The sequence below is a fragment of the Perca flavescens genome, chromosome 16 (genome assembly GCF_004354835.1).
Source record: "Perca flavescens isolate YP-PL-M2 chromosome 16, PFLA_1.0, whole genome shotgun sequence".
Taxonomy (NCBI): Eukaryota; Metazoa; Chordata; class Actinopteri; order Perciformes; family Percidae; genus Perca; species Perca flavescens.
Window position 1 is genome coordinate 8,298,413 of NC_041346.1, and position 21,824 is coordinate 8,320,236.

General features: G+C 40.7%; 1 protein-coding gene across 6 annotated transcripts in view; it reads left to right on the plus strand.

Moving 5' to 3' along the window:
• Positions 1-21,824, plus strand: part of cacna1bb (calcium channel, voltage-dependent, N type, alpha 1B subunit, b) — a 219,534-nt gene that overhangs the window by 63,724 nt on the left and 133,986 nt on the right. For all 6 annotated transcript variants that reach the window (XM_028602209.1, XM_028602212.1, XM_028602211.1 and 3 more), the window contains exons 8-10: positions 9,785-9,876; positions 10,587-10,739; positions 19,408-19,595. In XM_028602209.1, the coding sequence (XP_028458010.1) occupies positions 9,785-9,876; positions 10,587-10,739; positions 19,408-19,595 (433 nt within the window). The remainder of the gene's footprint in view (positions 1-9,784; positions 9,877-10,586; positions 10,740-19,407; positions 19,596-21,824) is intronic.

A 21,824-nucleotide genomic window follows, 5' to 3' on the forward strand; every position in this document is an offset into this window, starting at 1 on the left:
TTCATGGATCCAGGATACTATGCATCCTGATAAAGTTCCCTTCGCCTTTGGAATTAAAATAGCCCCACATCATCACATAGCCTTCACCATACCAAGAGATTGGCATGGGGTACTTTCCATAATGTGTGATGTGCACCAACAACACCAAAACAAATTCCTTGTATGTGTTAAAAAACGTACTTTGCAATAAAACCCTTTCTGATTCTGATTCTGATAAAAGCATACAGTGCTACACTGTATGTAGCACACTGACGGACATTGACAGAGGAAAAAAAGGTTGTACCCCAGCATTGGAAAACATCCAAAATACTTTCATTCCAGCATTGGCCAAATGATTTATTGGACATCCTCTGCCATGAAAGATTCAGGTTAGCCCTTAACAATGTGATGGTTTTAGGCAAACTTCCAAGCCAGATTCCTTCTAATGAGAAGTCTCACTATCACAGAGGCTCTAAATGAGGTCTTCATGGCTCCACTTGGTTAGTAACCCAAGTCCAAATCATTCAGTCTATCATAACTGGAGAGAAATATTCTTTTTGAGGCAGAGAGAATTGAAACTGTGGAATTCAGTGGAAATGAAAGGCATTGCTGCTCACAGATGCTCGTTAATTGGTGGAGCCTCTTGCTGCTGCTAGCGTTGGTGTTCTCTCTTTATCTGGGTCTGTTTCTGTTTGGAGCCCCTCTAGTCGTTGTGTACTCTTCACTGTGTAAGTGATGTGTTCTTGTAGGATATAAAGAATTAGTATGCAGCAATCGATTGGGACAATTTTGTAAAGGGGGAAACACCTACTCTTTGGCTGTTTTGTTTGTGTTACAGAGTCGGGACTGGGCAAGTGTTGGCTAAACAACACATCTCAGACTTCCACCTGAGCTTTATACACACTGGTCGGATACGGCTTTTCCACTCTTTATTTACTAGGTTTTAATAATCCCCAGTAAAGTGTTGGTGGTGGTTGCACTTGTCCAGAGATATAGTTACACAGGCTGTTCTTATGAACTATTCGTATATATAGCTACAAAATGTGATGCACTGTACTTCGTATGTATTCCACCTATTCAATACAGTATAAGACCACGTAAGGGAGGTTGTCAGCGTGGATTGGTGGGTCCTAAAATACAGGGCTTTCAAGTAGGGGAGTGGAGTTTGTGTCCTGCAATAAGTTCCGGGTAAAAACACAAGACTTTCACACACTCTTGCCTCTCAGTCAGTGTCCCAGTGTTCATCCCAAAAGTGTTGGAATCGAGTTGAGGTTAGCGCTGGGCGATAGGGAGAAAATCAGATATCACGATATTATTGACCAAATACCTCGATATTGATATTGCGGCGATATTGTAGGGTTGACAATTGGTGCTTTAACAAAATATCTTAACACTTAGATTTTAGATAAATAAGCAACTGTAATGTGGATTTAGGGCCCTATTTTAATGATCTGAAACGCAAGTATCAAACACCAAACGCAAATAGCTTTGTGGGCGGATCTCGGGCTCTGTTGCTATTATAACAGCGGGATAAATGACTCCTAAAATGGTTGGTCTGAAGTAGCTACATTACTCATTCCCTTTAAAAGCAGGTGCGCTTGTTTCATGGCGGATTGCTATTATAATGGCGGATTTGCTAGGCACACGCTCTTAATACATCCATGGGCGCACGCCAGGAGTGGTTCACAGCCGAGAAGACCGACATTTGCTATTGATTTTTCTATTTGACAAAGTGTAAATAAAGAATGTCACAAAAACATACGTTCCCATGTTTTGGGCTCACTGTAACTGAATCACAAGGTTATGAATGCATGGTGATATTTTTGCAATGTAGTCTAACATTAGACCGAGATTACCTCACTACAGACGATGCAGCTCCTCTGTTTCTCCTCTCCCATGCTGCTTCTGCTGGGTTATTTGGGTTAAGTGGCATCGGCACATGCAGTTCAACATCACATCTCCTTAAGTCTTCTAATATTTCCTCGTTTATGTCATCAACACATGATTCATACATGTTGTGTAAAACAAGGTCATATTTTTCCTTGTATTTATGTATGGTTTACAAAAATGGGCACTGCTGGGTCCGTGAGATGAGAGAAGCAAAGTGTATGCGCGGTGTCTATACTCTACATTACGGCCAAGCATGCGCCCCTAAAATAGCATCTGAATAACACGCCACTGACTTTAGACCAGGTTATTCCTGGTCTGTGCCGGAATTGTTTTCTGAAACTGCAAAATAGCACCAGGGAATGTTTGCGCCGGAACACGCCTCCTCTTTTTGCTGAACCGCCCCCGGGAGCACAAATACATTCCCTAATTTACCAACGTGAGTCTGTGGGGGGAAAAATCCGCTGTTCGTCGGGTGCAAAATAGGAATGATATATACGTCGGTGTACAAAGTAAATTGCGCTGGGTGCAAGATAGGGCCCATAATGTCCAAATGGGTAAAGGTAAATAATAGAACAGCTCGAACAGTCTGGTAAGTTCAGAAAAGTACATCACTTTACTGTAATGCAGCCTTTAAAACCAGGAAAAGATAACACTTACACTACCGGTCAAAAGTTTGGGGTCACTTAGAAATTTCCATTCCACTCCATTCCAGACACAATACCCGCTGAGATCAGTTGTATTGTTTTTTTTAACCAGGGCAGCAGTTTTCAGATGACATTATTTGCTTACATAATTGCAAAAGGGTTCTCGACTGTTGTAGAAAGAAGTGGCTGAAGAAATGCCTGAAATTCCATGCTTTTTGGTCGAAACGTCATACCCAAATTAAAAGTGGTACAGCTCCCATATACTTTGACACTCAGGGGTGTGCCTGATATCATTGGAAAGGTGATTGATGTGGGTTTGTTTGTGTATTTGAGAAGTGTTGTATTTTGTAGTTTTTGGCTTTTTTTATTTGCACTTTTCAAATAGAAATAAAAAACGCACAGACATATTTGTAGAAAAGAATTCATATAAAATCCATTTTTGAGTCTTTTAGCTTCTGATTTTTTTTTTCTGTAGTAAGCTGAGACGTGGCTAATGCTGTGTTGTCTGTCACCTGTCAGATGTGTTTACAGCAGTGTATTTTAATAATTTTACAGATTTATAACTTGGACAGAAATAAAAAATCTCCTTTCTAGCCTCTGTAACTCTGTGTCAGTAAGGCCTAGAATCACCCTGACACAACTTGAGTGTTTCCTTTCCAATGATATCAGGCACACCCCTGAGTGTCAAAGTATATGGGAGCTGTACCACTTTTAATTTGGGTATGACGTTTCGACCAAAAAGCATGGAATTTCAGGCATTTCTTCAGCCACTTCTGTCTACAACAGTCGAGAACCATTTTGCAATTATGTAAGCACATAATGTAATCTGAAAACTGCTGCCCTGATTAAAAAAAACAATACAACTGATCTCTGCTGGTATTCTGTCTGGAATGGAAATTTCTAAGTGACCCCAAACTTTTGACCGGTAGTGTATGTCACATTAAAATATCCAAAATCTAAGACAATATCTAGTCTCATATCACAATATCGATATAATATCGATATATTGCCCAGCCCTAGCTGAGGTCAGGGCTCTGTGCAGGCTGTGCAGGCCAGTCAAGTTCTTCCACAACAAACTGGGAAAACAATTTCTACATTGACCTGTCTTTGTGCACGTGGACCTTTTTCATGTTGAAACGGGAAAGGGTTAAACCATGCAAAACAACCCCAGATTAAATGGCAGACTGAAATACCTCAAATGACCACAACCTCTTAACACCACATTAAGTGGCACCATCGAGACATGGCCATTGGAAAGTCAACTAGGACCCTTTGCTGGATCAACACAGCTCTGTCTCAAAGTCCACATCAGGGGACGGGGTGGATTTCACCCAGAAGGCCACTGCTAGTGTTCCACTTGAAACCAAAAGTCAACGTTGACTTTTTTTTTTTTACTTATGTAACTAAATAATGTAACGTAATGCAGATTAAGAGGTGATGTTATCTCATGTATTTCTGTGAGATCAGGTTGTTAAATTGATATCAAGTTTCTCAAATCACATTTTCTATTATGTCCAAGTATTCTTAAACCTGCTTGGTTATTATAATGTGAGCTATAAGAAAGCAGGCACATTTAAACCTATCACTGTTAATATGAGCTAGCTAGAAAAGGGTATTGAAATATGGATAGTAAGGAGTGGAAAGTATACCCAATACACATTACTTTGAATTCATCATTGGAAAAGATACAAAGGGCATTATAGTCTGTTGTAAACTTTGTTTGCTCAGAAAAATGCTGTATATTGAAAAACGCACAACATCCAAAAAAATCAAATCCTGTAGCAATGTTAATTGTTTATTTTATGTCGGTTAGCTTTTTTTCCCGTGGGGGGTATATGAGGTAATGTCACTAATTACTCCTCCCGTCCAGTAATTAGTAAAGTCATTTTAGTTTAATTCTGTAATAATCTGCACACGCCACGCCATTTTGGTTGTAGTTTGAACTTGTGGAAAGGTTGATTCCACCTTACAAAAACCCACTTCTCCGAGGTCTCACACAATTTACTGAAACAATATCTCAATTGTTTCTCGGCAGTTTTGTTGGATGTAAAGGAAATAAGAGGTTGTCAGACCCGAGCTGATCGAGCGTGATCAGATAAATCAGTTACATCCTAGCCTGAGGATGTGAGCTAGCTTGTATTTTTAGTCCCTTGTCTTTGACTTGTTTATGAGTCTAATAAGTGTGTGTGTGTGTGTGTGTGTGTGTGTGTGTGTGTGTGTGTGTGTGTGCACGCGTGTGCGCGTGCTATACAACAGCAGCCATGTTTGATGGCGAGTGGCTCTGGCAGCCACGATGAGTTCATGAGTACCCCCTTCTGTCCTCATGTGCATTGTGGAAAATGCTTGCTCTACTGAATCTGTCACAGCTGTCCACTCACATCATATAACGTCACGACGATACGGCCCACTACCGTTCACACACGCACGCGCGCACACTCCACTTTTGCTCACAAACAGGATGTTACATACTGAAGCCCGTCTCGTGATTGGTTGCCTCGTTTCCCATTGACGAGATGATAGAAATGGGGTCTAATTGGCAAGAAATGGTCTGTGTTTAATGATGAGGTCTGTTTTCCTACATTGTGTGTTGTCTGTGTGTGTCTGCCTACACATCCATGCACTCTTGTTAATGGGATAGAATAGACATTTCGGAGATAATTTTGACTTGTTGACAAGTACTCAAACCCACTTCTGTGGTAGTCCCCACTACAGTGGGTGTCTCCAGGTGAAAGTAATAACAGCTTTAATAACCATGAACTGATACGACACCTGCCTTAGTGGTAAGGGCAAGGCAAGGATTGAGTTCCTCCAGAACAAAGCAGGAACACTTCAAAATGTTTGACGTGTTTCAACAGGCGTTGAAATAGTTCAAATTCATTTCAGACCCCGGCATAGACTGGTGACTGGTTCAGGGATAATTCTCTCACCCCTAAGATGAACTGACAGGCAGGGAGATAGACATATTAAATACGACAGCGCCAGCTTGACGAGCAGGTATGGTAGTTAAAAATATTCACTAGTTTGTTTTGTTCAGATGTGGGGCAGACAAGCGTGCAGACAGACAGACAGACAGACAGACATTCTGTGACCAGCTGGTAATGTTTAGACAGACAGGTAGGCAGGGGGTTATTCAGTCAGGTTTTCAGACCATATTCTCTTGTGTGTCCTCTGGGAGCCTCCGTCTCCACTTACTGGGATGTGTGAAGAACTCAATCACAGCCCCTGGCCCCCAGCTGGGCAGGGTCGCAGTAATTAAACTACATCACTCAGCCTCACGAGAAGGGTGTGTTCCTCCATTTTACTTCTTTTTCTCAGCTACATCTTTCCACCTCCTTTTTTTTTTTTTTTTTTTTTTTTTTTTAAAGCTATTTTCTGTCACTTTCTTTAAAGGAATCATTGAAAATGTTGGGATATGACTTTGGCTATCTCTTGTAGGAGCAGTATGTAGAATTTAAGAGTATGGCAGGAATGGAATACAGTATTCATAATTATGATTTCATTAGCGAATAATCACCTGAAACTACGAAGGTTTGTGTTTTTGTTAGCTTGGAAGGAGGCGTTCATCTCTACGTGGGGGAGTGGGTCCTCTTCCACGAAGCCCGCCATGTTGCACCGCCAAATCCACATGTTGTTTTTACACTTCAGTTGTTGTACACACTAAACAAACAAGATCTAGCTTGTTGATTGGTGAGCTTTAGAGGTTCTGGTTAGGCAGACTTTTGTTTAGTTTTTTACCTTTGGACAGAGCTAGGCTAGCTGTTTGCCCGTGCTTGCAGTCTACATGATAAGCTAGCTAACTGGCGGCTGGCTGTAGCTTTACACTTTTTATCGTACAGACATGAGAGTGGTATTAATCTTCTCATTTTGCTCTTGGCAAAAAAAAAAAAAAAAAAAGCATACAAGAGCATTTTCCAAAATGTAAAACTATACTTTCAAAGTTAAATTAATATTTTTTTCTTAAAACTCAACAATCTGCCAAACAAACAGCCCTGAATTTGTTCTTTGACACTTTGTTGTTATGGCTAACTTAGCAGATAGTTCTCTATTGACACATCCCATAGCAACGTTAGCATTCTAAAGCTCTTATATTTAACGAGGAGGGCTGTGTTCAAACATTGTCTCCTGGTCATTGGCCACTTTACACTTCCATTCACGTTCATGAAAGCTCACCCATCGAACCGTGAGGAGGAAAGTGTAATTTGGTTGTAAAAGCATTCACCCGGGATTGAACATCATTATCAATCGTACATTTTCTTCCAAGTCACATATTTTTGCACAAAGAACAAGTAACAGACAACTAAATGAAGTGAAGTGTGTGTGTTCCTTCCTACAGCTTTTGATGGGTAGCATGAATCACTCGTATCTCTCCGTCTTGTTCTGCCATTGTTCCTTCAAGCTTAAACTAGTTGAGGTTCTATTTTTATTCCAGCGAGGAAAGGCTAACTCACAGGATATAAATTGAATGAACCACACAGGAAATGGGTACTTTATTGTGTATGTGTGAATTTGTACACCTATTTGGAAATTATGTAATGTATTACTTTAGTATAAGTGTGTGTGTGTGTGTGTGTGTGTGTGTGTGTGTGTGTGTGTGTGTGTGTGTGTGTGTGTGCGTGCGTGCATGCGACTGATGATAGCATCACCCTCCATATTTCCTCTGCCGGTGTCTGGCGCCCACATGGATATATTGTGGTGATGATAAAGGGATATTAAAACTCATAGCTTCTTTCCCTGCCCGACTGTCTGTCTACACACTCATCAAATCACAGGCAACATGCACACACACAGACACACAAACATGTGTGCACTTAGCCGAACAAAGTGAGTTATTGATTGCTGAGGATATAAAAACATCACAGAGGCATGATTCATGTTTTATATCCTCTTTTTATTCTGTTTCATCAGATCACTGTGGCTTTAGGTACAGTGAATAGACTATTCTTACTTGCCTCTCATTAGTCCATTAACGTCATACCAAGAACAGGTGGCTGTGTTGTTTCCACAGTCTCCATTAATTGTATTTGCTTCTAATTGAAACGCCCACACCGTCCTGGCATCTGGACTTCAGTGGTGATAAGGGGCACCTAAATGCTCTATTGAACTGATTGCGCGCACTGGATTGTGGGATACCGAGGAGGGCTGCAAAAGACACTTGTACCCTCCAAATTTGGGCAGAAAAAGGCTGTATTTCTCAGCTGCATGTAGAAAGGCCTTTGATCTGAAACAGGTTTATGGATCCATTTTGACTAGAATGTGTGAAAAGAGACACAGATAGAGTGGGTTTAGATGTCGAGCACCATGGAAAGAGACAGAGACAGAGAAAGGGTTTGGATGTGTACTTAATTCTTTACAGAAACGTGTGAATGCATGTATGCTGTGTGTGCTGTGTATTAGAGACTTTTCCTCTAAACGCTATTTTGTAGTCCTCATCTGTATTTCATCTTTAAGCCATCCCTCAGCTCTGATCGATCTCTTTGTTGTTCCTTCCTCTCACTGCTTATGTCTAAATCTAGGTTTCCTACAATTGAGCTGAAAATTAAAAAAAACAGTATGAAAAATAAAAAAGTAATGAGAAAATTATAAAATGGAGCATATGGAAATCTATCACTGTCTAAGAATGCCATAAACTGCAAAGCCTGTTCATGAAATATGTATAAACAATATATTCTATAGTATTACATAACAGGCACTATCATCACAGCAGACTGATATCATCCATAATGATAATTCCCATCCCAAGATGTGCTTTATCGGTTACCATGCCAACTGGTAACCAGGGAGCAATAAGCGACCTTTCTTGTTTTCTTTTACTTTTTTTCCCCTGTGTGTGTGTGTGTGTGTGTGTGTGTGTGTGTGTGTGTGTGTGTGTGTGTGTGTGTGTGTGTGCGTGTGTGTGTGCGTGTGTGCGTGTGTTGCATTTCTTTCAGTCAGCTATGTGTGTATGCTACCCTCCATATAAAAGCTATTGTACCCTTGAGGATTTTCTGCCTGCACTGGGGCTCCCGACGGTACTTAACTGAGAGGTTTAAAAAAAAAACATTTGGGATGTTATAAATAATATCATTTATTCTCAAATGTGTTTTAAAAAACGCATCATGATTGTTTTTTTTCATCAAACGGAAACCGATATGGCTATTCAGTCTAGTAATCGGGCTAGTTTAATTTCTCTCAACAATCTGAGACCGACTTCTCTCAATCTATTATTTTGTCTCTCCGCCGTTGTTGGTCAGATTTGCTAGCAAAATATAGCTATACAGGATAGAAACTGACATTACAAAAAGAAATTCTATTGAGTGACAGTTTATGTGTAATGACCTTGCCAACAGAGTGTGTTTGTAGCACACAACAGTGCAGACTGACGCTCCATGAAAATCTGTTTCAGCCTTGTGTTTAAAAGTCAAATTGTTGGTAAGAATATTTTAGCGTCCTTAAAAAGCTGGCATATGCACGCCCCATATCATACCTATGTAAATCTACACCAATGAAGCGAGGTCTCCCATAGTAGGGAATGTGTAGGAATGTCTAAGATTCCAGATCAAATTCATATTCCTGGCTGCGGTTCACTTAAACTTGATCTCTTTACAGTAATTCCTTTTATCCTATTCCGCCTCCCCTCTTTCTTTAACTTAACCTCTCTCTCTTTCGCTCTCTCTCTCTCTCTCTCTCTCTCTCTCCTTAGCCTAGAGCATGTGTTTTTTCTGTTTCAGTGGAGCACTTAAGTCTCCCCCTCTGTACAGCCTGTAATGAGGGCTGCCAGCTGTGTCTCAGTGGCTAGTACACACACACACACACACACACACACACACACACACACACGTGCAAGCCACAGTATGTAGCTCCTTCACTTGTAGGTAAAGCAGACATAAACAGCGCATGATGTAATCAGACACACATATGATCAACCTATAGGCTGTGTGTGTGTGTGTGTGTGTGTGTGTGTGTGTGTGTGTGTGTGTGTGTGTGTGTGTGTGTGTGTAAGAAGGCAGAAAGATTATTTGTGTTGAAATTCTCTTCTCTCTTTTATTTCTTTGTAAATTCAATACATGTGGGGTTTGGACGGAAATAAACCAGCAATTTGAAGACATACATTTTGTGCTTGGAGAATCTAATTGGCTTTTTTCCATTATTTTTCGGACATTTTCAAAAAACAGATTAAACCTAAAATAATTGTTTGTTGCAGCCTTATCGTGTGTGTGTCAATGCTATAGTGAAATACTGTGCAGAGATTTGAACCATCCCTGTGTGGATGTTTGTGTCTGTGTGTTTGACAGAATCCTGGCCACGGTGGGTTCGGACTTTGACCTGCGAACACTGCGTGCAGTGAGAGTGCTGAGACCCCTGAAACTCGTGTCAGGAATCCCTAGTAAGTCACTTAACATTTGAAGGTATTATCATTTCAAAAATTATATAAGAGACAAAGTGGCTTGTACAAACTACAGAAACTACTTTCTCTTTTTGTTCTTTGCTTTGATATGTTGATATATTCTTTACCTCTCTACCCTTCAGATGTAGATACAGATGTAAGTGTAGTGAACTAGTCTTTGAGTGTCTTACAAAGTTATCATTTCATCTATATAATTGGAAAGTTGTTAATAGAACATTGAAACAAGGAAACGTGCACTGCAGACTTTTATTGAAGCGTGGGTCAGCTACAGTAAAGGCTTGATTCAATAGTTAAAAGATAACTCCTGATTATTACAACTTGGGATGGACCATCATTTTCATAGATGATAATTACATTGTACTCACCAGTTTAGCTGCTGAGACCTGGGAGCCGTTACATTGCTAAAAAGAACTTAGAGACAAAAATACAAGCAGTCAGACAATCAGACAGTAAGCATCTATCACATCACAGGTAACGGTGATGATGTTGTGTTCCCAGATCTCAGCAGTTATTTTGGGTGGGTACAATGTTATCCTAACTGATAGAGTTGATGGCCAACAACAACAAAAATAAGACCCAAGGTGCAATAAACCTTAATCCTAGTGTAAAGCAGGTATTTTCAACAAATAGGCCGAGCCCTGCTAACACTCTCATCCCTCCCCTCTCCCCCATGTTTTTCTGTCTCTCAGGTCTCCAGGTGGTATTGAAGTCCATAATGAAAGCCATGGTTCCTCTGCTTCAGATCGGCCTGCTGCTTTTCTTTGCCATTGTCATGTTTGCCATCATCGGGGTGGAGTTTTACATGGGCAAATTCCACACCACCTGCTTCAAGATAGAGACTGGTAAGAGCAACAGCTTGGCTGTTGCGTGTGTTTGTACGACAACACTAATTATCAGCCAAGTTGACACCAGGAAAAACTTTCTCTTCTGTCAGCTGCGTTGCCATATTTGTTAGGCATGAGAACGTATATTGCATCGCATATTTATGCAGGCGTACATAAATGATTCATAGGTTGTGTATGTACCGTACACGTGGCTTATGAGTAGCCGCACATTCACAGCGCTGGCAGGCACTGTGCCAATATCAACATAGAAACAAGTGCACAGCAGAATTTCTGACAGCCCTTTTCACATCTTGATATTGATTAATGGTATTTTCACAGTCTTCAGGTTTTGATTGATTGCTTCTGCTGTATCTCAATAGAAATGCGCATGAACTCGGCCTCCCGATGAAGTTCTACCTCAGATACTAGTTCCATCTTTCTCTTACATCAGAAGTGCGTGCTAGTGAGCAGCAGTAATACCTGACATGGCATTCCTCGCTGTGTGAGTGGGAGTTGAGCAGCTTGTAAGTTTTATCTCATTAAAGGGATAGTTTGGATAGTTTGAAGTGGGGTTGTATGAGGTACTTATCCATAGTATAGTACAGTAGATGGTTGCTGGTCTACTGCTGCTTCGTTTGTGTTATTGTGTGACTTTGGTGTTTTAAAAAGGGTTAGGAAGTAACAAAAATAACAAACGGACAAGACAAGAGCATGGATAATGACTTCAGTTGCCCACACACCCAAACTTAAACATGGTCGTTTGACGGCAAGGGAAAGCTGTGAAAATATTGTAAATGTAGCAGATAATGATTTTTTTTTTTTTAAGGTGGGCCTTTTTTAGGTGGCTAAAATACATTTAGCTGTGTGGCCCTGTCCATAGCTGTACATTATATAATTAAATAAATATGAAGAGGGTTTAAAGATAATTAATCAGTATTTACATTGGTTTAAATAGATCTGTGTTTTTTTTTTTTTTTCTTTCTAGTTTCTGCAATTATTTCAAGGACATTTTCAAACTCAAGTCACACTTAAACTATGTTCAACTACATCATTATTTGTACTAACTACAGATAAATCCTACATACTTGCACGTTCAGCTGACCTTAAGGTAAAAATTATACTACCAACTGACTGGATTTAGTTGAAATTGTGGCAACACATCTTCATTGTCCATATAATAATGAGTTTTCCCTATAATAATTAATTCATTTCTAGGAAATTCTCAGGAAACAATAGGAACTATGACAATCAGGGACGGACTGGGGCTAAAAAACAGCCCGGGACTTTCTCCCATATTGGCCCATCATCCGGCCATTCACCCCTGGCCGTGTGCGACAGACACTAGCCAGGATGTCCTGATACTATGCCACAATACTGTAGCCTATGAGACAAGGTATTCACAGCAAGTAACATCTCAAAACCAATGATGATAATTGGGGTTGTGTTTATTAGCCATTTGCGGTTGGTGCCATCTTTACAACTAAACACTCTCTGTAGAGACAGGTGTTTAGGCTTTTGCTGAGGGTGGTAAGCAAAACATTGTTCCAGGCTGTGAAGATCTGACTTGGGCCGTGTGGAATATTGTGATGTAGAGCATCCTGGGAGATCCTGGCACTTCCCTGCACTCTCCCAGTCATCTTTTTTGCTGCAACTATCTCCAACCTGAATAAACAAATGATTTTAAAGATAGGTTATTAGCTATTATTGATATGTGTTGCTTTGTATAGCATTTAATAACCTATTTAATATTTTGTTAATGTCATATTACACTTTTGATTCATATTAAGGCTGTGAAATGACCAAAATGACTAGGCCCTATCAATTTAGTCTGTGAAGCTTTCACAAACAACCACCAGGTCTTTGCCAGTTCCACAATAGTAAACGCAAATATGAAAGACAAGGAAAAACCGCACTCTGAAGGAAGACAGACAGAAAGTGCAAGCTAGGGTTTTTTGGTTAAATTTGGTGAATTATTTAGCCCCCTTCCCTGTTTGTTAGCACGTTTAGAGTGGTACCAATGCATGCCTGATGTTTTCCCATTTAATTCAATACCATAGTCTTCATCCTAGCAGCAAAAGTGAGCTCACTACAACCTCTCATATACAACCAAGTGAAATCACGGTCAACCCGTGATTAATTTCTAACGCGTTTAATGTTTCAAATTAACTAACAGAAATTATTCAACACTTTAAGTCTGACAGCACTAAATGGCACGATCATTTTCACAATCATGATGCACACCCATGTTGATAGCTGACTATGCAATTCGCTAAGATAGGGATAAAGGTAGCTTATTATAATGTGTCCTGCTCCTGGCACTCAGTACCTCTTGCTGATGTGAAATTAACCTCTGCTGTCTGTCCCTCATCATGACCAGGCTGTGGATTGGTGATAGCCAGACTAGTAGGCCTACTGTTCTTCCTCAGTTTCTTTTACACGTAGCATATACAGTAAGTGATTGTATTAGCGCCCCCTGCTGTTGGCTGTTAATATCGCTTCATTAGACTTTTTTTTTTTTTGTGCCGATGGCCATCGGTTGGACGGCCGTTCTAGTATGTAATGTAAAGGTAAAAGGATTTTTGCACATTTGAAAAGTAATGGTAAACCAGCAACAAACTACGAGATCTTACACACGGTGAGGATCAAAACTGAAACACATCACACTTAAAACGTAAAACCACCAATTATCACTGGTATGGTCTGTGAAAATAAAAAGGAGGGTAAAAGATACGCCTCTTCCCCTTGTGTGTGAGTTAGAGTAGCAATAAAACTCATTACTGATTCATCACAGCCAGGTTGCTATTGCAGTGTTAATAGTATAGGCAGCATTATGGTAATTGTACAAAACATAATCAGTCTGCTCAGCTGAAATTAACCATTGTGTATGTAGTGATAAACACTATGAGAAGGCTTCATTTCCCCACTGCTGGTGTCAGATAGAGTGTGAAGGCGTGACTTGAGGGTTATTGGCTGGGCCAGCTGTAAAGTGTGTGTGTGTGTGTGTGTGTGTGTGTGTGTGTGTGTGTGTGTGTGTGTGTGTGTGTGTGTGTGTGTGTGTGTGTGTGTGTGTGTGTGCGTGTGCGTGCTTCAACCCAGTCAGGGTGCTCGTAGTGTTGTGAGCGATTGTGACAGCCTGCTAATGTACAGTACGTGTGTTATTGAGTTATTTTAGTCACAGAGACACAGCAGGGTTTGATTAAGATGAGTAGCACAGGTAACAACTTTCTACATGAACAGGGGCGAGTCCAGGATTTTTTAAGTGGGGTGACACAGCGGGGACCAATAATCAGTTGGGGGGGGTTATCAGAATATAGCATAGAAAATCTGCTTAGAAATATAGGAAATATTGGATAGGATAGAACAACACAATGCAATTTTGCTAAATTAGACACATCACATTCATTAATAATTTCACTTGTTTTTATTTTCAACAAACTGTGTATCCAAATACGATAGACATTTTCTATGGGCTCTTAAGGCAAAAATTTGGATAGTCATCATGGAAACATAGTTGGTCATATCACAACGGCTGGGAAGATTTTACTACTACTTCTAAACTGGCCTCAAAATTTCAACAAAGTACACAGTGTGTTTAAAGTATATATCCATTTGGAAAGGCAGCGATTGTGACAGTGCTCTGATCCAATGGAAATCTAATTTGTCAGATTGACAGCACTCTAGCCCAATGGATGGGAGGCGATCATTTTTCAGGAGGGGCGGGTGCCACCCCAGGCCCCCCCTCCGCCCCTGTGCATGAAGGGTGTTTTTTTTTTTTCTGTGTTTGTGTGTGTGTGTGTGTGTGTGTGTGTGTAGGTAACGCTGGATAAAGACCTTGTGTGCCATATGTCTGAGTATGTTTGCATGTTTTTTTCAAGTGTGTATTCATTGGCTTTCAGGGTTGTTCAGAGACCTTCTTTGCGTGGTAGGGAATTTTTTCTTCTTCTCTTATTGTGTGAATGTGAACAGATGTATGTCAGATCATTGAACGTTCTGTACTCGACATTCAGAACATTAATGTAGCAGCAAACAAATATTTGAGAAAACATGGGTATTTCATGTTTTGGGGAACTGTCCCATTCAAACCAATTGATTGAAATTTTCACCTTGAGTTTTAAACGTTTCATTTAAAAAAATAAACAAAAAAGAAAAGATCAAACTTAAATGATGAGCCCTAATTATTTTGTAAATGTTCTAATTTCAATTAGGAACTGCACCCAGTAGAAGAAAATAGAGCCATGCGATGTTCCCTATCCTCGGTGGACACTGAGTCCGGCTGACACAGCACCTGTCAGTAGGAAGAAGAGGGACATATTATACTGGAGGGACACCAGAGGGATGTTGGCTGTGCAATCTGGCTCTGCAAATCATCGTTAAAACTTGGCACGGCTTGTGATCGTGGCACTATCCCTCATGAAACTCTGGGTGAACAAGGCATCTGTTATACTCAGCACATTTATTCTGTATTCTGATCCCCATCTGCTTACGTGTGCCAGCAAATCCTTTCAACAAACTCTCAGCACCCTCCATGTACTCTGTCACTGCGTAATCCCTGAAACCCAAGCACATCTTGCATAGTTAGACCACATGCACACTAAGATAAACCTGAAAACACATCTTTTACAAACAATAGTCAAATTTCATAGCTCATTGTTGCGCATGTATCATAGCCTGTTTGATGCATTTGGCATTTATCGGTGTTTGGATTGTATTGTCTAGTTAGTACAGCCGTTAGGAAATATGTGCTGTGGGGTTATTGTACAAGGCAAACGGACTTAAAACACAAGACCACCTAGATGTATACCGAGACCAAGTATTCACCAAGGCCAGTGTGTATCGAGACCGAGACCAAGACTTTGACGGGTTGAGACAGAACCAAGACCAGACCGGTGTGAGTCACGATAAAATGTGGAAAATGTTGGATCATAGCCACTCCTCAAATTGATCTGAAAGATCCACATTCCCATAAAAAAATACCCACAGAAAACAAATGAAGATTCTTCTTCATTCCCCTCTTTTATTTTTACGTAAGTATATCATGAGAAATGGGGGGGCATTATGCAAGTTTAGAAACAGGATTAGAAATGCAAAAGATATCGTTAAATATATAGGTAAAAGAAGCACACGTTGGCTTTTGCTGCTCTAGCTGCTGGCCACTCCCCCCCTCACCCTGATGACCAGAGACAGAGAGCAGCGGAGCTTTGGCAGCCAAAATGTGACATACACCTCAGACCCACAAAAGTAACACTACTTTGTACTGTCTTTGACTTTGAATAAAGAAACCCAAATTCCAGAATTTAAGGACGTTTCAGAATCCCACACATGCAAAGCACATGCAGCTGCAGCGAGAAAGTTGCAGCGAGACGTATCTGTATATGTGTGTCCGTGTTTGGGGGGAAGGTAACCTGCACATATCACGCAGACGCACACATGCAGAACGCTTTACAACAGCGGGGGGACTCTTTTCCTGCTATTGTATTAAATTGCTGTGAGCATAACAAAACGTAATCTTGGAGATTATTCCTTCACAGCGCTGTGCAATGCGTGAAAATCTCAAGAGTTAAACCGGGCAGACACATCAGTTTTCATCAGACTCACCCGGGGTCTGGTTAATTAAGTCTACTGCTTACAACATTTCCATTGCCAAAATACTCCTGCCAATCAAATCCCCTACTTCAACGTTAACCGTCAAGTCACTAAACCTGTATGGAAATTAACACCTCTCTCTCGCTCTCTCTCGCTCGCTCTCTCTGCGTGCATGCGTGCATGCGCGCGCGCACACACACACACACACACACACACACGGTCCAGTTCTGGTGGTTGATTAACGCAGATATGTGCTGATTAGCTCTCGTAACGGGCCGGGTGGGTAGCACACTGCCATAATGTCTGATTACTCCACATTGTCATTGTGATATTTTGTGATTACATTCTGAATCTGCAGCGTTCTCTGTCAGGTAAATGTAGTACAATGTCTTCCTCTGATGTAGAAATAGCCTACACTGTAAGTCAGTAGTAGGCTATACAGTGGAGTTGCACATTAAGTGGTTTGGGGTCCTTCTGTAAGTAATTTTGGGGTACATTTTTTTGTTTCTGAAGAATTCTACAATTCTACAATACCACAGGCCAAGCAATCGCCCGTTCCAAACAGGCACATTTTCAACGGGCACTGCACTAGTGAAATAAAATCCAGAATCCTCTTTATCTGAAACCTTCAAAAAGTGGTCTCCAACACTGGTCGAAACGTCTTGATTTACATCATTACCTGAAGTGCACATCCTTTACCATGCTGTGTATCTGTAGGTAACATTGGGATGGGATTTCCCACACTGAGGTGTGCATGTAAAGACCAATAAGCATCAGGGGCGTAGCACAAAATTCTGGGCCCTGTAGAAAGGCATTTTCTATTGTCCCTCCCCGCATCCACAGCTATTCATTCTAGCATCTTTTTGGACCCTCCTCACATGAAGGCCCTGGGTACTAGGTCCCCTTTTCCCCCCCAGTCCAACGTCCCTGATAAGCATCACTTAAATCCTCTCTGACTGAGGCCTTTTCCAGCAGTGTGGTCTACAGTGTGCTGGCAGCTGCACATGCAGCTGTGGTGCAGGTTCCACTAGAATGCTCCACTGGTTTGAATATATAAGATGTAAGATAACGTACAACAGGGATCTCAGTTGGATTGAGCCGGGAGGATAGTATCAGACACAAAACAACACAGAAATGATTCAGAGTTAAAAGTGACCTGTCGGGGATTATTATCAACGTGTTTCTTGCTGGTTTTTCATTAGAGCAACTAATTTTCTGACGGTTTCAAATGGACCAAACCTTTCCACACAAAACCTGAACATTGTCAAGTGACAAGTGAGGCTCGAAGGTTGTAGCCTTTTATTTTTATAATCTTGTATTTGCTTAATCTTTCCCCTTGTGATGGTTGCAGCTGCTACCACATAGCTGCTCTAAATGCCTGGAACCCGCCAGCACACACTTTAGGTTTCTTTATACTTCACACTCAATAGCTAATTTTCTCCCCAAATTAAATTTGGCCTTTTGACCTTATGTACATACATCAGCAAATGTATACTTCTGACCAAATACATCGTCGATATTGCTGCAATATTGCAGGGTCGACTACCAGGGCTTTCACAAAATATAAACACAAGAGTTTTGATAAATAATCACCAGTAATGTGGATACAATGATTAAGTGGATAAAGGCAAATGATAAAACTGCTATTAAGTTCAGAAAATCACATCACTTTACTGTAATGCTGCCTTTATAACCAGGAAAAGACAGCACTTGTGTCATATCACAAAATTACGATATCCAAAATTGAAGTCGATATCTAGCCTAATATATCGATGTTGATATAATAATGATATATTGCCCAGCCCTACATTAAGTCTATTAGTTTTATTCTGTTTATGTTAAGTTAGCATGCCTGAATAAAGTTCTGTTTAGCTGACCTCTTTTATGGGCTCAGAACTTTGTTACATATTTTGTAAATAGTTTACTTCATTTTTGCGGAAAAAAACCCTCCTTTTGAAAATCCCCGTGACTCCTCAAGTCACCTGCAGTTTCCCCATCAGAGAGATGGGGAATGACTTCCAAAAATGTCGATCATGGTTGTCTCTTTAACCTCTAGGCCACCTGGGCACCCCAAGACTAGAAACACCTGCATCATTTTGTAATATGGTATCCTTAATTCTTACAGTCACTCACTGTCATATGCTACAATGTTTTGTCTCTGGTTCAAATGTTTTGTCTCTGATGGATGTTATTATTTGTCCAACATGCACATTTCAGTGATTTTGATGTTGCAGATGTGACAGTAGTTGTAGGGGTACTTTTTGTGATGTAGAGGCGCACCATCCAAAAGTAACTTTCACCTGCAACATCAAGGCCAAAAATGAGTTGAGAGAAATGTGCGTAGAACAAAGGAAATTAAATGAGAACCCATAAAAACAGCATGTCTTAATGTTTTGTTAAGTAACTGTATAGGAAAAGGGGAGTCTGACAAATAGGTAACTTCCAGATGTTGTAAGTGGAGAAGAGAGGCTGTGGTATTAACTGCTGGCCAGGTGCCTCAGCTGCAATAACAGTTGCGCTCTGCTGGATCATGCCACTGAACAGGGAGCCAAGGGTTAGAGAGCAAAACTCTAAATTCACCCGTCCGTCTTTGTGCTGGCCTTCACCTGTGGTCACAGGCTTTTTGCAATGACTGACAGAATGAGGTTGCATGATAAGGTTACGAGGTCAATGGTCTTCATTGAGAGGAACCAGTTGAGGTGGGCGGGGCAACTGGGAAGGATGTCCCTGGGAGAGTCGCTTTGGAAGTGTTACCGGCATGACTGATGCCCTATTGTTAGGAGGGAACATCAGAGCAGCATGAGGCAGCTGGACAAAGTTGCAGGAGAAAAGGATATTTGGGCTGCTCTGCTGTCCCCGCTCCAGTTCTGACCCAATCCAATGGGACTTGGGCTTTAGTGGCATTAAATATGAAAACTTTACAATCATTCAATCACTTTGAGATCGATCTATCTATCTATCTATCTATCTATCTATCTATCTATCTATCTATCTATCTATCTATCTCTCCATCTAATAGATATTTCAGGAGCAATTTAAGTAAAAACATAAATATGCATGTCCAGTCTCATTCCCTTCCTCTCTGTACTTCTTTGTCGGTCAGGTGAGAGAGCTGCAGACTGGCCTTGTGGTCTGGAGCCCCCGGCCAGGATGTGTCCAAACGGGACCCAGTGCAGAGAGTACTGGACTGGACCCAACTTTGGCATCACCAACTTTGACAACATCCTGTTTGCAGTGCTTACTGTGTTCCAGTGCATCACCATGGAGGGCTGGGTGGACATCCTCTACAGTGTGAGTCTATATGCACCACAGACTTCAGAATGCCGTTGTATGTAGTATAAGCTTGATTTCTTGCTGTCGGTCTGTTTTTCCTTACATGTTCTTCATCAACATCTTCAATCTTCTCATCTTTGCTCAGCTATTTCTCACTCACTGGTGGCAGGGATTTAAGATTTCCTGTTAGTCGATTTATCTTTAAACACTTTGGTCCAGAGTGTCAGAACAATTACTGGCCAGATTGGTGTGGTTATTTATGGTCCTCAGAAGATGATTCGTTATGATTATGGTGCCACCGTCAGGTCAAATATTTCCCTGGACCAACAATTAGTTCTATGGCAATGTGCCTGAGGACGACTAAGGACTGGATTTGATTGAAATTAGTTGTTGATATTCATGCTTCTCCGAAGATGAGCCCCACAGTATAAAAGGATCTGATAACCCTCATGTTCCTCAGACGATGAACCCTTTTATTATTCAACATCTAATAAACCGTCTTTCACTGCCAGCCTTAACATGCTAAGGTATCTATTCATGTAAAAAGCAGATTGCTGTTTGTATTTTGTATTCTGAATTAAAGAAGGCAAGTCAGTAGGGCTGCATAATATGAGAAAAATATCTATAAATATAGGGTCTTAAAATCCCCCACGACCCAAATCATGTCTTGGATAGTGAGTATGAGCTGATGCCATTAGGCACAAGGTACAGATGGAAGAGATGGAAGAGATAAGATGTGTGTATGTATGGGGGGCACTATCTGGTAGGGCACTGGTGCAATATTTTTTAATTTGTAACGGCATTGTGCATTTGGGCATTGTGCAATACATAAGTTATTGATCACAGCATGATTCAATGGGAAATGTGCAATTTGGGTAGAATGAAGTGCAATATGAGGGGAAGGATGTGCCGTGGGTTCTCTTTCTTCTGTGAGTGTGAGGAAAGGTAGGGGGCTCTTGTGTGTGTTTTATTCAACGCATTGGATGAGATAATGTATGCTTATGTTTCATGCATGTTAACTGTATGTTTATTGTGTGTTTATGTGCGATGCGTCGCCATTTTTGTTCTCTCAACTGCCCAAGACAAATTTCTCCTATAGGGGACAATAAAGGCTTATCTTATCTGATCATATGTTATACAGTAGAGAATGAGAACAAACATGGAAAGAAATGTCATGTAACAATCTGCGGCAGAGATGTTGAAGGCATGTGGTTTGTGTCTTAGACAACTGGGTCACTTGAAAGACCGCCCGAGCTGGCCAAGTTTTTAGTATGTTTTCTCGGGCCTCCAGGGCCGTAACCAGGGTTAAAAAATGAATGAGGTCCACAAAAAATTTTTTTTAATGAAGCTTATTCACTGCATTTCTGGATGAGCAAAATTCCTACCAAAATGACACCTTCAAACTAGAGATGCACCGATTTCAACTTTCTAGGCCGATTCCGATTTTCTTTGAGTTAGGCCAGCCGATACTGATTTTAGCCGATTCCGATTTCATTTTTTCTAACACTTTACAGCACACACAAATATTTATTTTCTATCTTTTCTTTAATAGAACATAGAAAAAAAATGTAACAGATAATGGATCACTATAAAATAGAACTATATAAATGACTCCTGGTGTGGGAAATTCACACACATCTAAAGTGCAATGTTAGAACCATTTCCTTCTTTTCACATCCAATATCCAACAAAAAAAATGAGATTTTGGTTTTTGGTGACGTCCCTCCATGCACCTACTTTTTCCTTGCAGGTGTTGCATATTGCAAACTTGTTATCTTCTGCACACACGCTGAATAATTTCCAAACATGACATGACGTGTTGCAGGTAAATGGCCGAGCACGTGAAAACCGGCCAATTCCGGTCACCGGCCGGTCTATCGGTGCATCTCTACTTCAAACACAACCCAAACTATACACCACACACACACACACACACACACACACACACACACACACACACACACACACACACACACACTCTCTCCTTATCTATAATTAAATACATACAGAGGGACCTGTTGGCAAAACATATTATTACTTAAGCTTCACAATTAAGTAACTAAGTACATTTACTTAAGTAGATACTGTACTTATGTACAGTTTTTAGATGTACAATTGTACTTTTCACGAGTATTCTCATTTTTCCGAAAGAAATATTGTACATTTTATTGCACTACATTTATTTGACCCTTTTACATAGAACACATATGATGTGCTTGAATGATACGATGCAGTACTTTACTACTA